This window comes from Rhinatrema bivittatum, chromosome 19 (assembly GCF_901001135.1).
Source record: "Rhinatrema bivittatum chromosome 19, aRhiBiv1.1, whole genome shotgun sequence".
Lineage (NCBI taxonomy): Eukaryota > Metazoa > Chordata > Amphibia > Gymnophiona > Rhinatrematidae > Rhinatrema > Rhinatrema bivittatum.
Window position 1 is genome coordinate 20247285 of NC_042633.1, and position 17535 is coordinate 20264819.

The 17535-nt window shown below is 52.3% G+C and overlaps 1 protein-coding gene across 1 annotated transcript in view; it reads left to right on the plus strand.

Moving 5' to 3' along the window:
- The window catches only part of IL11 (interleukin 11), a 35525-nt gene that overhangs the window by 17091 nt on the left and 899 nt on the right, over positions 1–17535 (plus strand). Inside the window, exons 2-5 of the mRNA XM_029584437.1 lie at positions 297–378; positions 14945–15105; positions 16522–16608; positions 17174–17332. Of these exons, the coding sequence (XP_029440297.1) occupies positions 297–378; positions 14945–15105; positions 16522–16608; positions 17174–17332 (489 nt within the window). The remainder of the gene's footprint in view (positions 1–296; positions 379–14944; positions 15106–16521; positions 16609–17173; positions 17333–17535) is intronic.

A 17535-nucleotide genomic window follows, 5' to 3' on the forward strand; every position in this document is an offset into this window, starting at 1 on the left:
GGAGGTTCCGCACAAGAGGCTCAGGAGAGGATATGAGAGCTCACAACTCCTGCTGTAGGGAATGATGCAGAAGCAGCGGCTGCCCGAATTTCTGGAATGCAGTACGTGATCTGAAGTCCCAGCGTATGACCTTTTCTATCTCTGAGTTCATTCAGAATTTCCTCACTTGCTTTTTTTACAATGCAGTCCACCTCCCCGGACCCTGGGTGATGGGGGCTAAGCTCTGAGACACTTCCTGCTCTGGAGCAATCTCTGTAAATGCTGAGATTTCCCCACTCCCTCCTCTCTGCACCCAGCGTGATCACAGAAGCTCTAGGAAGGAAGCAGGGCACATTCCTAAAGCCATGCCACGGTGCCAGGAGATGGAGTGTGTCCTGGGTATGAAGGACAGTGCTTCTAGCAGAGCAGCACCCGAGTAACACCAGGCTAGGGTACAGGGAGTCAGATTGTGTCCCGATTATGCAGGACAGTACCTCCCAACACTATGCTGGGGTGCACAGAGTCAGAGTGTGTCCCAATTATGCAGGACAGTACCTCCCAACACCATGCTGGGGTGCACAGAGTCAGAGTGTGTCCCAATTATGCAGGACAGTACCTCCCAACACTATGCTGGGGTGCACAGAGTCAGAGTGTGTCCAAATTATGCAGGACAGTACCTCCCAACACCATGCTGGGGTGCAGGGAAGTGATGCATGCCCCGATTATGAAGGACAGCAACTCCAACAGCACGGCTCATCCCTAAAGCCATGCCATGGTGCCAGGAGATGGAGTGTATCCTGGGTATGAAGGACAGTGCTTCTAGCAGAGCAGCACCCGAGTAACACCAGGCTAGGGTACAGGGAGTCAGATTGTGTCCCGATTATGCAGGACAGTACCTCCCAACACTATGCTGGGGTGCACAGAGTCAGAGTGTGTCCCAATTATGCAGGACAGTACCTCCCAACACCATGCTGGGGTGCACAGAGTCAGAGTGTGTCCCAATTATGCAGGACAGTACCTCCCAACACTATGCTGGGGTGCACAGAGTCAGAGTGTGTCCAAATTATGCAGGACAGTACCTCCCAACACCATGCTGGGGTGCAGGGAAGTGATGCATGCCCCGATTATGAAGGACAGCAACTCCAACAGCACGGCTCATCCCTAAAGCCATGCCATGGTGCCAGGAGATGGAGTGTATCCTGGGTATGAAGGACAGTGCTTCTAGCAGAGCAGCACCCGAGTAATACCACGCTGGGTGCAGGGAGTCAGATTGTGTCCAGATTATGCAGGACAGCACTGCCCAACACCATGCTGGGGTGCAGGGAAGTGATGCATGCCCCGATTATGAAGGACAGCAACTCCAACAGCACGGCTCATCCCTAAAGCCATGCCATGGTGCCAGGAGATGGAGTGTGTCCTGGGTATGAAGGACAGTGCTTCTAGCAGAGCAGCACCCGAGTAACACCACGCTGGGTGCAGGGAGTCAGATTGTGTCCGGATTATGCAGGACAGTACCTCCCAACACTATGCTGGGGTGCACAGAGTCAGCGTGTGTCCCAATTATGCAGGACAGTACCTCCCAACACCATGCTGGGGTGCACAGAGTCAGAGTGTGTCCCAATTATGCAGGACAGTACCTCCCAACACTATGCTGGGGTGCACAGAGTCAGAGTGTGTCCCAATTATGCAGGACAGTACCTCCCAACACCATGCTGGGGTGCACAGAGTCAGAGTGTGTCCCAATTATGCAGGACAGTACCTCCCAACACTATGCTGGGGTGCACAGAGTCAGAGTGTGTCCAAATTATGCAGGACAGTACCTCCCAACACCATGCTGGGGTGCAGGGAAGTGATGCATGCCCCGATTATGAAGGACAGCAACTCCAACAGCACGGCTCATCCCTAAAGCCATGCCATGGTGCCAGGAGATGGAGTGTGTCCTGGGTATGAAGGACAGTGCTTCTAGCAGAGCAGCACCCGAGTAACACCACGCTGGGTGCAGGGAGTCAGATTGTGTCCAGATTATGCAGGACAGCACCGCCCAACACCATGCTGGGGTGCCGGGAGTCAGATTGTGTCCAGATTATGCAGGACAGCACCTCCCAACACCATGCTGGGGTGCAGGGAGTCAGATTGTGTCTAGATTATTCCATCTGTGTTGCTTTCCTTGCTCTTTTCTATTATTTTCCCTTTCTCTCTCTCACACACACTTTTCCTGTCCTCCATCTCACATAAGACATCAGTTTGCTGCTTACTCTAATTTCTTAGTGAAAGTAAGGAGAGGTTATGATTCACCTGGGTACACAGTACAGTTACTCAAACAAGAGATTACAATTTTGCACAGATTGCCAGCTCCCCCCTACTCTGTCTCTCCCAGCCCCTCACAAAAGTTAGGCTATTCATTTCCCTACTCCAAAGAAATGTGTACAACACTTCTAGGAACATTTTCTTTCTTCATTGGAATTCTAACTCCCACCTGCAGGAGGCTCTCTCACACCCAGTCCCAGCCTCTCCCAGCAGGAGGTGCTGTAGGGAATGGTGCAGGAGCGCTGGGTGTGGGGAGGGAGTCACAGCTCCTGCAGTCTCAGGCTCTCCCAGCAGGAGGCGCTGTAGGGAATGGTGCAGGAGCACTGGGTGTGAGGAGGGAGTCACAGCTCCTGCAGTCCCAGCCTCTCCCAGCAGGAGGTGCTGTAGGGAATGGTGCAGGAGCACTGGGTGTGGAGGGGGAGTCACAGCTCCTGCAGTCCCAGCCTCTCCCAGCAGGAGGTGCTGTAGGGAATGGTGCAGGAGCGCTGGGTGTGGGGAGGGAGTCACAGCTCCTGCAGTCCCAGCCTCTCCCAGCAGGAGGCGCTGTAGGGAATGGTGCAGGAGCGATGGGTGTAGGGGAGTCACAGCTCCTGCAGTCCCAGCCTTTCCCAGCAGGAGGTGCTGTAGGGAATGGTGCAGGAGCGCTGGGTGAGGGGGAGTCACAGCTCCTGCAGTCACAGCCTCTCCCAGCGGGAAGCGCTGTTGGGAATGGTGCAGGAGCACGTGTGTGTGTGTGTGGGGGGGGAGCTCACAGCTCCTCAGTCCCAGCGACTCCCAGCAGGAGATGCTGTAGGGAATGGCTGTGGCTGTTTCTCTGCTATCATGTGATCCCCGGAGAGCCCTCTGTTGCGTCTGTCCGGCTTTCGCTGCTCGGCTGCCTGTGGGCTATGAGGTCACTGTTTTGTTCGCTTTCCCGCACACAATGACTGCAGTGTGCTGAAAGCCTCCCTGGGGTTCTCGTGTCGTCACCAGAGGGGTAATTTCCCATCAACAGTGAAGGGATCCGGCTGTCCTGGCTACTTCGATGTTGTGGGCGGTGATATCACTTGAACATAATCAGGTCTCAGACTGCTCGTGATGTATGTTAGCAATGGGGCACGGGCGGGGGACACAAGAGACAGACAGGGACCCATGGATGGAATGGGGAGGGGAAGGCAGAGGGCGACTGGAGAGACAGTGGAGTTTTTGCAGCCTTTCGACAATGCCCTTTACCAACTGGCATGCAGGTTCAGCTGAGTCCCTGCCTCAAAGGGTTTACAATTCAAAGCGGCTCAAGCCATTTGTCCAAAGTCCATTACTCTCTACTAGAGCTGGGGAAGGAGAGGAGGAAGTGCCCACCATGACCTGTTACACAGTGCTTAACTCTGCTTTATTCTGAATTATCTTCCTTATTTTGGGGGGGGGGGGGGAGCGCTGATCCCAGAGGGCACAGGCGGAGGTTCTCACCCTCCACCGATGGCTCTGTGGGACTGTGTGAGCTAATCCATCTTCTCCCTGGCCTGGACATTACCATCTCATTTGTATAAAGCACTCTGAACCCACCTGCCCAAGGAGTTCCTCCTGCCCCCCCCCCCCCCCCATCAACACATCATCAGCATTCCCCAGCACTTCCGTCTCTTCCCTGATCTTATTCCAGCCTCCCCTTTCTTTTTAGAATATCCGCATCTAAGTTTTGTATTTTATTTCCTGACAGGTTTAATTGCTTCATTTCTATAAAAGGTGTATAGTAAAAATATATATATATATATATATATATATATAACCAGAGCTACAGGAAGAGCTGAAGGGAGAGGGAGGGGGCAAGCAGGGGGCAAGAACCAGAGATGCAGGAACTGCTGAGGGAGGAGAGCAGGCATACTGAGTAACAAAGCAGGATATTCCCAAGGGACGGGTGACTTGATTGGACTGGGGATTGCAGTTTAGGTATCACAGCATAAATTAGCAGACGTGGAAAGGGTCGCCTCTTATGGAAATAAGAGGTGTCATCTCATCGGACCTGGTGGACACAGGGCCCCCTCAGAGAAGCCCTTTTCCTCATCAAGTGTAAGACAGTGCACTGGACTCTCTCAGTTCATATATATATATATATATATACACACACACACACAATAAGAGGCATCCCGTATAGTAATCTGATGTGAAGAACACAGGCTCAGCTTCCTCTCTTATTGCCACCCTGCAGTACCTGATTTTAACTGGCAAACAGACAGGTCTGAGCCGGGTAAGCCCCAGAATCCGCACCCTGGCAGACCTCATTTCTCCCCAGCAACTTCGAGCGCGTGCTGTGCGTGTTGGGGGGGGAGGGCTCCGGGACATTAAGCAGCAGGCTGAGGAGCTTCCTGTTTGGCTATTTAAAGTGCTGTGTGTACAGAGCGCAACGGAGTGCCCCCGCAAACATGCCCAGGCTTAGGCCAGAGCCGGAGGGAGGAAAACATCGCTGCTGTGCAGGGAAATGAAAAGTGATCCCAAATCTCAGCGAGAAAAGGGGCATTTCCTGTCGGAGGTGCCACTGCTGCACCAGGCCCAAGGCAGGGCCCTGAGACCCCAGGACCTATCCTGTGGATGGGGTTTGTTGGGGCAACTAAAAGGAAGCCTCCAGGATACCATTTCATAGCTAAGTGATGTTCACTAACAGATATTTGGCTACATAAACCCACACTGCTGGATAAATACACAGAAGCAAAAGGTTAACAAAACATCCCCAGGCCTCTGCTCCTGTTCCCTGGAGTGGCTCGGCTTCGGAAATGGCTCATGCTACCGCCTGACAGAAATGGCCAACTGAGGCCCCCTTGTCCCCAGGGTCCTTCTGATGTGTTTTCTCCCCAGAGCGATGGATGTGGTGGGGGGGCTGCTCCTGCATGCTTTGGGAATACTAAAGCAGCTGATCAGGTCTCCCTCCCCCCCCGCTGGTAGTGTAATGGCTGAGGATGGACGGGGATGCCCTGGGAGCCCATGTCACTGGCTAGATGCCGGACGCCAAGGTTCAGAGTGACACGTGTGACCCTCTTCCTCCCTGGGAAGGGGGTACGCTTCATACACTCCTGTGTATATGGAAAATACTCCTAGATGTAACGGGTTGGTTGGCGGGGGGGGGGGGGGGGGGGGGGGTATTGGAGATCTATTCCTCTGGTAAAGGAGAGATGTGCTTGTGAAATCATGTCTGCACTTGTCATTACTGTCCTCTCTGGATGACCAGGGTTTCCAGTGACATGGGAAAAGCAAAAGGGAATAGACAAGAGTTATGTTTGTTTGGTGGCAGGGGAACTGGGGGGAAAGAAAGAGAGAACGATTAAATAGCTTTACTAATCCAGTTTTGCAAGGGACATTTTTTTCCCCTCTTTCTGGCTCCTTTGAAGAGTTCTCAGCCTCTGATTCACATCCTCAGCAAACAAGGTGAGAACTGACTGCACTCCCCCTCCCCCCCCCAGCTTTGGGATTTGTAAAAGGTATTTTGTGGGAAAGTTTGGCTTGGACTCTGGACTCCAACAGATCCTCTTGTGCCATGACCCCACCCGTCCGCCACGCCCTGCGTTTGACCCTTAGTGCTACCACTTAACTTCCCATGCGGTCTTCGGTCCACTGACTCAGGAATCAGGCTGTCGCTGCAAGCCCTTGGCCCGTAGCCTGGGGACCGGTGATGGACTGCAGCCCTTCCGGAGCCGGTGCTGGGTTTGGGGTTGGCAGGGTGGGGTTCTCAGATGAAGCTGGTGGGCTTCTCCCTCTGGCCTTTCGGAGAGTGCCCGACCGCCTCAAAGATGCTCCCATACTCTCCCCTGCCCTCTGAAAGGCAAACCACCAGCTCAAACAGGGTGAGCCAGTCCTGGGTTTGAGTTCCACCCATACTGCATGCTGGGAAACATAGTCCTGATATTTCTCAGGGCAATCAGGAACTGCAAGCCCCTTCACGCAATAGGAGGAGGGGTTAAAGCAAGATCAGGGACTGGGATGACATCACACCTCCGGACGTGTTTCATGATGTCATAGGAACTGCTTTTTCTCTCTTTAAAAGCATCTTAAAAAAACCCTCCTCCAATCCCGCTTAGGTGCCATCATCGCTGCTGTTTTTGTGTGAGGAAGAGGTGAAGCGGTGATGTCGGCAGCATGACACTGCACAACTGGTGCTCGTCACGTTCCTGGATCATGTGGCAGCCTGGACCATGATGAGGTCACACTGTGATGTCATTGGCTGTTGTCAGAACTGGCAGCTCTGGGCTGCCATCAACTGTCCACACTACTCTCTAGAGAGAGCAGCAAAGGCCCTCCATTAATGGAGAGACCAGAAGGGGATTGCGAGAGAGACCCCACTCTGATTTCCAGAGAGGCAGAGACTGCAGTGCGAGTCCTGGCAAAGACTCCCCAGTTTGCACCCCAGACAGAGACCACAATGAGTCCCAGAGAGAGGGAGACCGCAGTGTGATTCCCAGGAGCAAAAGGGCCGACTGTGAGCCCTAGAGAAAGCGAGAGAGACAGACACCACAACGTGATTCCCAGACAGCGCACGGGAGAGATCACAATGCTCTCTGCTTCCCAGACTGCAGTGCAATTCCTGGGAAAGAGAGGCACCAATGTGGCTCCCAGAGAGACTGTAGTCTGATTCCTGGGAGAGAGACTGTAGTGTGATGGCTGCTGATCCCTCCTCTTTTTTTCCTTTTTGCCCCCTTCCCTCTCCCTGCCTGTCTTCACCTGCCTTAGAAATGGTGAACAGAAAACGGGGTGTGAGAATCTGACACCCATTACAGCCCCAAAAAATGTATTGTGTGTGTGTGTGGTGGTGGGGGGGAGGATGGGGAAGAGAAGAAGCAAAACCAGGAGGAGGGAGTCCCTATGAGCTCTGACCTCACTGCCCCCCCCCCCAGCACTCTCTCTCTCTCTCCTTCCCACCCAAATCTTGAAGACAGACAGAGAAGTCTGAAATATTCAAAGGAGTGTGTCATCTCCCAGGCCGCCCACTTCGAACCCAGTACAAGCTAGTTGGAGAAAAGATTTTCATAGGGGTGGTGTTTTTTCTGAATGGAAAGTGAGTCAAAAATGAGTGTGTCATCCTTTCTCTTAAGAGAAAGAAAAAAAAAAAAAGAAACCGCACACAGAAAGACGACTTCAGGATCAGTATATAAGCCTGGAGATGTAGTGGTGTGAAGACCAATGCACACACATACACACACTCCACTCAGGACACGTGCTGCCTCCCCCTCTCACACACACACACAGGGGACACGTGCAGTCTCTCCCTGTCCCTCACACACACACACACTCAGGACACCTGCCCGTCCCTCGCTTCACCCACTTTTCACTCAGGCAGAGGGGAGTCAAGCAATTTTACTTCTCTACCTCCAATAACTTAGAAACCTTCTGAGCAGAAACCCACTCCATCCTCTCCCCCCCCCACCTCAAAAGGAGAACAAGGTGGGGGCAGACAGAGAGGGGGGGCAAGAAAAAAAAAAAAAAAAAGAACCAAGCCAAAAGCAGGAGGGAAAGCAATAATCTCTGGAGGAAAAAAAAATACATTCAAACAAAACAAACAAACAAACTTGAAACTAAATCCACACCGTCCAAAGAATAACCAAAAAAGTCAAAGCATGAAAAGGAACAGTAAGTCTTGGTTTTTTTTTTAACCTGAATTCGACTTTTTCTTGGTGTTTTCTGACCTGCTCTGCTGTTCCTGCCCGGGGAGTTGGGGTGGGGAGAGGCAAATGGATTTTTATTTTCGTCAGGATCTCGGTTGTCGTTTTGGTGTGGCACGCCGGGCACGTAAAACCGTAAGTAAGAAAACCTGCGGTGACAGGTGCTATTATCCAATAAGATGCATCCACTCAGCAAACTGGAGAGGGGAGAAGGGGGGGGAGTCCAGAGCACTGCATGCAGCCCCGGGAGAGGGTAAATGGAGGGCAGCCGCTTCCCCTATGATGGAGCGCAGGAAAGAGAAGTGACCGGTCTCTTATTCTAGCACAAGAGGTCTCTCTCTGGAAGGTGCTTACAGTGTAAGGGGCTTTTGGAAGCAGAATGCACTCTTGAGAGTTGCTGAATGGAACAACAGGGGAGATGTAGCAAGTTCCATAAGTGGGAGATGCGGGTGACAGTGGCATTTTCCCTTACAACCTGAGACTGTTTTTATTATACTGTTTAGGTAATAAATAATCATCAGCCAGTCCCCAAGGCCAGCTGGAGTCCCTGATGCTTTACGTGCATAATGATGCCCGTAGGAGGCTCTACGGGAGATTTGCTCTTTAGTTGTCCATGTTGTATTCACACTTTACATGTGAATGCAATGCCGGCCTGGGGCTTTCATGACGATCTGCTCTTCAGCTGTCCGTGCTGTATTCATGCTTTACATGTATCAGTGTGACACCTACATGGGGCTCTGATGAAGATCTGCTCTTCAGCTGTCTGTGCTGTATTCAAGCTTTACATGTATTAGTGTGACACCTGCATGGGGCACTGATGAAGATCTGCTCTTCAGCTGTCTGTGCTGTATTCATGCTTTACGTGTATCAGTGTGACACCTGCATGGGGATCTGATGAAGATCTGCTCGTCAGCTGTCTGTGCTGTATTCATGCTTTACGTGTATCAGTGTGACACCTGCATGGGGCTCTGATGAAGATCTGCTCGTCAGCTGTCTGTGCTGTATTCATGCTTTACGTGTATCAGTGTGACACCTGCATGGGGATCTGATGAGATCTGCTCTTCAGCTGTCCGTGCTGTATTCATGCTTTATGTTTATCTGTGTGATGCCTGCACGGGGCTATGATGGAGATCTGCTCTTCGGTTGTCTGTGCTGTATTCATGCTTTACATGTATCAGTGTGACACCTGCATAGGGCTTTGATGGAGATCTGCTCTTCGGCTGTCTGTGCTGTATTCATGCTTTACGTGTATCAGTGTAACGCCTGCATAGGGCTTTGATGGAGATCTGCTCTTCAGCTGTCCATGCTGTATTCATGCTTTATGTTTATCTGTGTGATGCCTGCACGGGGCTATGATGGAGATCTGCTCTTCGGTTGTCTGTGCTGTATTCATGCTTTACATGTATCAGTGTGACGCCTGCATAGGGCTTTGATGGAGATCTGCTCTTCAGCTGTCTGTGCTGTATTCATGCTTTACGTGTATCAGTGTGACGCTTGCACGGAGCTCTGATGGAGATCTGCTCTTTGGCTGTCTGTGCTGTATTCAGGCTTTACATGTATTGGTGACACCTGCATAGGTCTCGGCTGATCAGCTCTTCATCTCTCTGTGCTGTAGTCATGCTTTATGTGTATCAGTGTGACACCTGCACGGAGCTCTGATGAATATCTGCTCTTCGGCTGTCTGTGCTGTATTCATGCTTTACGTGTATCAGTGTGGAGCCTGCGCGGGACTCTGATGGAGATCTGCTCTTCCACTGTCTGTGCTATATTCATGCTTTATGTGTATCAGTGTGACTCCTGCATGGGGTTCTGATGGAGATCTGCTTGTCAGCTGTCTATGCTGTATTCATGCTTTATGTGTATCAGTGTGACACCTGCATGGGGTTCTGATGAAGGTCTGCTTTTCAGCTGTCCATGCCGCGTTCACATTTTACATGTATCAGTGTGACATCTATATGGGGGCCGGGACAGGTCTCTGATGATGATTATTGCCCTTCCCTGCTTTTTCAAATTCCGTATTCTGGGATTTTTTTGCAAGACGTTTTGGCAAACTCTAAGCTTTGTGCCTCTTCCCGCCACAGAATGGAAAATGGAATGATAAGGAGATTATTTTAATGAATTTGTTGGTTCTTAACTGGCCAAGGAATGATTGACCGTGCTTCCTCCCAGTACTGCTTTACAAGTGCCCAGTCATTCTCACGTGAATTGAGAACAGTTTAAAATTTCGCAAGAAAAGAAGAAATGTATCTCAAATGTCATATCAGGTCGCTGGTGCTCCTCTGAATCTCCCTTTAGATGGGCTGTAGTCTTGCATTCTGGGAGCGATTTTAATGAGTTGAATTAACTGCTTGAATGGGGGTGATCTATTTGGTCATTGTTTTGTCACAAGAAGTTCATACCTATAGTCAGTCAGGCTCTGGGCATGTAAGAGGGAGATCCTTATTACAGGCGGTGTGTGGGAGGTGGGTGGGGAGAAACATCCTTATCTGTATAATACATTATGTTCTGGGCACTATACAATAAATTGCCATGCCCCCTTCTGTTACTGTATAAAGGCCCTTTCCTCCATACAGCTGGCATGCAGCTTGTCTAGCGGCCCCCTTGCCAAGAGGCACGCGCTCTTGCACAAAAAGATGGAGCCCTTTGACACGCAAGAAGCTCCCGCTTGTTTTATTATTGTCGTTTAATTGGCAAATCTACAGCACAGGCCTTGGGTGGTGGGAACGGCAAATTTCATGTGTCATGCACAGAGCATAGGAACATAAGAAATTGCCATGCTGGATCAGACCAAGGAACATCAAGCCCAGCATCCTGTTTCCGACGGTGGCCAATCCAGGTCGCAAGTACCTGGCAAATCCCATAAAGTAGATCTAATTTCTGTTACTCACTCCCAGGCATAGCAGGAGCTTCCTTTAGTCCACCTAGCTAATAATGTGTTAGGGGCTTTTCCCTCCAGGAATTTGTCCAAACCTCTTTTAAACCCCGCTAGGTTAGATTTCACCTTTCACATCCAGGTGCATTCCCCCTGCCCCCGCCTTCCTTGCCCTCTCCACTAGCATTTTCTTTGCAGCCTGCCAAGTAATCGCTTTTCTTCCACCACCCCCCAGCCTCACCTGCAGGGACACGTCCTGTGGAACCTCTCGCAAGCTTGTGCCGGTGGGGAAGGCCCTATATGTTCCCTGGCTGCCGTGGTCGAGGGAAGCTGAGTCAGATGCTGCTGCTGCCAGTGCCCTCTCCCCTAAGGGCACCATATCTTGAGTGCTAATAATGATGGTAGTGGTGCATGCGTGCTGGTGGGGAATCTGTCCATCATCAGCTCTGAATGCTGTATTTTAACCTTTTGGGCAAGTCAGACAGTCTGTCTGCAAGCCCTTGCCACCCATGTGTATTCTGGCTGCTAGAATATTATGGAAACCTATGGTACAAGTGACCAGCATGCGACTGGGATAAACTGAAAGCCAGGACTGAGTAAGCCCATAGGTATTTCTCTTCTGAATGCTCTCTAAAGTTTCCCCGGGGTTTAAACCCCCTCCCACTGATCTCTATGCTGGGTCTCGCAGGCTTGCCTGGGCACGCCCCCACCCTCTGCTAATTAATTGTCATGGACGCTTCTCCCCATTTTTAACGAAGGCCCGAGCAAATTGCCTGGGCATGTGAAACCTTGTCCGCTTTACCTGCTCTGAGAAAACTCCAGCGCGTTTCCAGTTCAGTGCCAGTGGAGAAGGGAGGAATACAATTTCAGAAACCTGGGGCCATTCAGACCTGGCCAGGCACAAACATTTTTTTTTTAAACAAAAAAGTTGTATTTTTTTCCCCCTTCACCACTTGAAGGAACCGAATTTCCAGAAGGTCTCCCGTACTCTCCTCCCTCCTAGTTTGCAGTTCCGTAGGTCTCTCCCCTCATGCCTTCATCTGACTCAGCCCCCCCACCCCCCACCCCCAGCACACCTCCAACCTCGCAAATTTAGAACAGGTATATGGTCCCAAGCTGATACTGCCCCAGTGGCCTGGGTCTGGCCCTAAGGGGATTTATAAAACATTCATTATTTTTATTGAGTGAGGGAGTTGGTTGAGGGCCCCCACAATAAAATTACCTAAAATGTACATTCTTGCACTGTATATTCTTTCTGCCCTCCTTTCTCTGTGTCTTTGTTGAAGCACTGGGATCTCACGCACACACGGCTCTGCCAATGCACCTCACTCCTGCCCTGCAGCACCTCCTGCTATTCCAGTACTGAGACCCTCACACACACAGCTCTGCCAATGCACCTCACTCCTGCCCTGCAGCACCCCCTACTATTCCAGTACTGAGACCCTCACACACACAGCTCTGCCAATGCACCTCACTCCTGCCCTGCAGCACCTCCTGCTATTCCAGTACTGAGACCCTCACACACACAGCTCTGCCAATGCACCTCACTCCTGCCCTGCAGCACCTCCTGCTATTCCAGTACTGAGACCCTCACACACACAGCTCTGCCAATGCACCTCACTCCTGCCCTGCAGCACCTCCTGCTATTCCAGTACTGAGACCCTCACACACAGCTCTGCCAATGCACCTCACTCCTGCCCTGCAGCACCTCCTGCTATTCCAGTACTGAGACCCTCACACACACAGCTCTGCCAATGCACCTCACTCCTGCCCTGCAGCACCTCCTGCTATTCCAGTACTGAGACCCTAAAACACAGCTCTGCCAATGCACCTCACTCCTGCCCTGCAGCACCTCCTGCTATTCCAGTACTGAGACCCTCACACACAGCTCTACCAATGCACCTCACTCCTGCCCTGCAGCACCCCCTGCTATGCCAGTACTGAGACCCTCACACCCAGCTTTGCCAATGCACCTCACTCCTGCCCTGCAGCACCTCCTGCTATTCCAGCACTGAGACCCTCACACACACAGCTCTGCCAATGCACCTCACTCCTGCCCTGCAGCACCTCCTGCTATTCCTATACTGAGACCCTCACACACACACACACAGCTCTCCCAGTGCACCTCACTATTGCCCTGCAGCACCCCCTGCTATTCCAGTACTGAGACCCTCACACACAGCTCTGCCAATGCACCTCACTCATGCCCTGCAGTGCCCCCTGCTATTCCAGTACTAAGACCCTCACACACACAGCTCTGCCAATGCACCTCACTCCTGCCCTGCAGCACCTCCTGCTATTCCAGTACTGAGACCCTCACACACAGCTCTGCCAATGCACCTCTCCTGCCCTGCAGCACCTCCTGCTATTCCAGTACTGAGACCCTCACACACAGCTCTGCCAATGCACCTCACTCCTGCCCTGCAATACCCCCTGCTATTCCAGTACTGAGACCCTCACACCTAGCTTTGCCAATGCACCTCACTCCTGCCCTGCAGCACCTCCTGCTATTCCACACTGAGACCCTCACACACACAGCTCTGCCAATGCACCTCACTCCTGCCCTGCAGCACCTCCTGCTATTCCAGTACTGAGACCCTCACACACACAGCTCCGCCAATGCACCTCACTCCTGCCCTGCAGTACCTCCTGCTATTCCAGTACTGAGACCCTCACACACAGCTCTGCCAATGCACCTCACTCCTGCCCTGCGGCATCCCCTGCTATCCCAGTACTGAGACCCTCACACACAGCTCTAGCAATGCACCTCACTCCTGCCCTGCAGCACCCCCTGCTATTCCAGTACTGAGACCCTCACACCCAGCTTTGCCAATGCACCTCACTCGTGCCCTGCAGCACCTCCTGCTATTCCAGCACTGAGACCCTCACACAGCTCTGCCAATGCACCTCACTCCTGCCCTGCAGCACCGCCTGCTATTGCAGTACTGAGACCCCCCCCCCCCCCCCCACGCACAGATATGCCAAATTTTCCTTTCCCTCCCCTCTCCTGACATGGTTCCTCCTCCAAGCTTTGGGCCATTAGATGCTGTTGAAATCATCTGCCTTTTGACATAAGCCATCCTGTTTCCGGTGGCCTGGGAATCCGGGAGATTCTCAGATTGTGTAAGCTTCTTCCTTGCTTCCTGGATCAGCGACAGGTGATGCTGAGGTGCCAGTGTGGCGTGGGTACCATGGGAAGGGAGGGAGGCAGGGGGGGGTCACTGAGTGTGCTGAAGATGGAGAGGAGGATGCAAGGAATACAAAGCAGAATATGTATGCATTCTGTATTGGAAAGTTAAACACCCTCCCGCCCACCCTCAAACAAATGATACAGGAATGCCTGGGCTCTCATCCAGCACTTTAAGTGTTTCAGGACTGTGCTGTCAGGTTCTGCGGCATTTAACACCAAATCACAGCAGCCAGTAACAAGAACCCTTCAGTTTAATGAGTGAACAGGGACTGCGCACTTCTGCGGCCGCCTCTGGTACCAGCAAGATGTAGCCGCCAGCCTCCCCCCTCCCCCTTCATTAGGGTACCCCCAAACAGGCTCCGAGCTATGCCAGAACAGCCTGAATCAGACCTTGGCATCCATTTGACCATTCCTTCCCTGTTTGTCTTGGCCTAGGGTAAAGAAATCAGGAACGAGGATAGAGGGGGGAAGAGAGGAAAGACTCCTCGCCCCCCCCCCCCCAGCCTTCCTCTCCCTGTACTTTGCCAACAAAGACCTTCCTTCTTCCTGTCTGTGACCTCCCTGACCAGCCAGCCCAGAATGAACATCACAGACATGGAAGGAGGGGGGAGAGAGCGGCAGCAGGAGGTGGGTGGAGGGGGGTGGGTGGAGTGGGTGAGGAGGGGACATGACATAATGCAGAAATCAAGACATCTGATTAATTCCCAGGCTTCTAGATGGTAGACTCTTAAAGGAGAAGTTACTTGGATTTCACTCAGGTCAACATAGAGAGTGGCTTTAGCCTCTGCATGCTGGGAAATGTAGTTCATATGAGAGAAAACAGAACTACAGCTCCCTGCATGCAAAAGGGGTAGGGGGTATGCAAAACCAGCTCTGCATCATCCTGATCATGAAAGAAGATCCAGATTGTTACTATTAGAGAAAAAAACAAAACAGATGATGGTACAGAGGGATATAAGCTCTTCCTCTTTACAGGTGGCTTATACCAGCTGGTCTTGGCACTCTATGGCTTGTGTGAGGGGCTGCAGGCCATCTCCATCAGAATGAAGGCTCAGGAATCCCAGGCAGACATGGATGCCATTATGAAACTAACTAAGCACCTGCTGGGAGACACCAAGAAGCTTTCCAACCATTTTGTAAGTGGGATGGGAGGGCACGGGCTACAGGGGGTGGGGCTGCAGGGTAGGAGTGAGGTGCATTGGCAGAGCTGTGTGTGAGGGTCTCAGTACTGGAATAGCAGGAGGTGCTGCAGGGCAGGAGTGAGGTGCATTGGCAGAGCTGTGTGTGAGGGTCTCAGTACTGGAATAGCAGGGGGTGCTGCAGGGCAGGAGTGAGGTGCATTGGCAGAGCTGTGTGTGAGGGTCTCAGTACTGGACTAGCAGGAGGTGCTGCAGGGCAGGAGTGAGGTGCATTGGCAGAGCTGTGTGTGAGGGTCTCAGTACTGGAATAGCAGGGGGTGCTGCAGGACAGGAGTGAGGTGCATTGGCAGAGCTGTGTGTGAGGGTCTCAGTACTGGAATAGCAGGGGGTGCTGCAGGACAGGAGTGAGGTGCATTGGCAGAGCTGTGTGTGAGGGTCTCAGTACTGGAATAGCAGGGGGTGCTGCAGGGCAGGAGTGAGGTGCATTGGCAGAGCTGTGTGTGAGGGTCTCAGTACTGGAATAGCAGGGGGTGCTGCAGGGCAGGAGTGAGGTGCATTGGCAGAGCTGTGTGTGAGGGTCTCAGTACTGGAATAGCAGGAGGTGCTGCAGGGCAGGAGTGAGGTGCATTGGCAGAGCTGTGAGTGAGGGTCTCAGTACTGGAATAGCAGGGGGTGCTGCAGGGCAGGAGTGAGGTGCATTGGCAGAGCTGTGTGTGAGGGTCTCAGTACTGGAATAGCAGGGGGTGCTGCAGGGCAGGAGTGAGGTGCATTGGCAGAGCTGTGTGTGAGGGTCTCAGTACTGGAATAGCAGGGGGTGCTGCAGGGCAGGAGTGAGGTGCACTGGCAGAGCTGTGTGTGAGGGTCTCAGTATTGGAATAGCAGGGGGTGCTGCAGGGCAGGAGTGAGGTGCATTGGCAGAGCTGTGTGTGAGGGTCTCAGTACTGGAATAGCAGGGGGTGCTGCAGGGCAGGAGTGAGGTGCATTGGCAGAGCTGTGTGTGAGGGTCTCAGTACTGGAATAGCAGGGGGTGCTGCAGGGCAGGAGTGAGGTGCACTGGCAGAGCTGTGTGTGAGGGTCTCAGTATTGGAATAGCAGGGGGTGCTGCAGGGCAGGAGTGAGGTGCAGTAGCAGAACTGTCAGGGGGGGGGGGGTCTGTACTGGATCTGTAAGAAATGCTGTGGAATAGGATCAGGGCCGGATTTAAGATTTTGGCTTCCAGAAGCAGAGTGCCACAGTAGCACCTCATTGGAGCTGTGCCTGCATATGGTCCTAAAGTAAGCAGAAGCAGATTTGTGTACCATCATTCCTGTCTGTTTCCTCCTCTACTATATAGCACTGCCCCTTGCCCGGTACCAGACTATGCACTGTGTGCCTGCCAGCCACGAGATAAAAAGATGGATTTTTATGTTGCAGAAAGCAAGTTACGCTGTGGAAGGGGAGCACAGATTGGAGACGTTGCCGACGCTGGCTATGAACGCTGGCGATCTCACCAGTATTCAGGTAAAGATGGCTGAACCACTTCAGCACAGCAACCTGGCATTCCCACCCCCTCACCTCCCCAGTCAGTCCTCCTCCTGCTCTGACCTCCTGAAAGAGCCGTTTCACCACCCTTGGTTGTCCACCATGGAGACCCTGGATGGCGACTGTCCTGCACAGTATGAGTGACATGACAAAAGGCAGCCAATGCTAAGTCAGGGGCTAGTGAGGTCACACTGATCAGATAATGACACGTACAGGGTTAGCAGCATCACAGGGGTCAGGTAAGGACCTGCACAGGGCTGGTGAGATCCCTGAGGTCAGCTGACAACACATACAGGGCAAGTGACATCCTCAGACCTCCACTGATGTCACATTCAAGACTAGCGGTGCCAGCTCTACACCCCATCCTGAACTGGATTTTCTTTTTTCTACTATTTTTTTTCATGGGTTGACAAACTATCAGCCTTGTTAGCCCTCCTAGTCTCTGCTCCTTCCTCTCCTGCCCCTCCTTCCTCCTTCCCACCACACCATCCAGATTTGCCTCATGCCAGCCTCTGTCACTGATTCCTCTGTACCCTCCCCGCAGGTCTCTTCAGGCCTGGCCAAGATCAGCACCGATCTTTTCCTCTACCAGCACCACTTTGACTGGCTGAAGCAGGCGGTCCACGTCGTTCGGCCCCTGGAGCCGGAATTCAACAGTGTCCACAACAGCATTGACAAGCTGCTGAGGAGGCTGGAGCACCTGGTAAGGGACAGGGTGCAGGCAGAGAACATGGAGAGGGCATGATGTCCACATCACAAGATCTTGCCAAGCCATGGGAAATAGCAGGGAGACTATGCCTGGCTCCTGTAGCCAAAGCCTTACATATGAAGTCGTTTTAACACGTACAGTTTTCCATACTATGTGGATCCCTCTCCTCTGGGTTCTGAGGATCACCTGATGTGGTC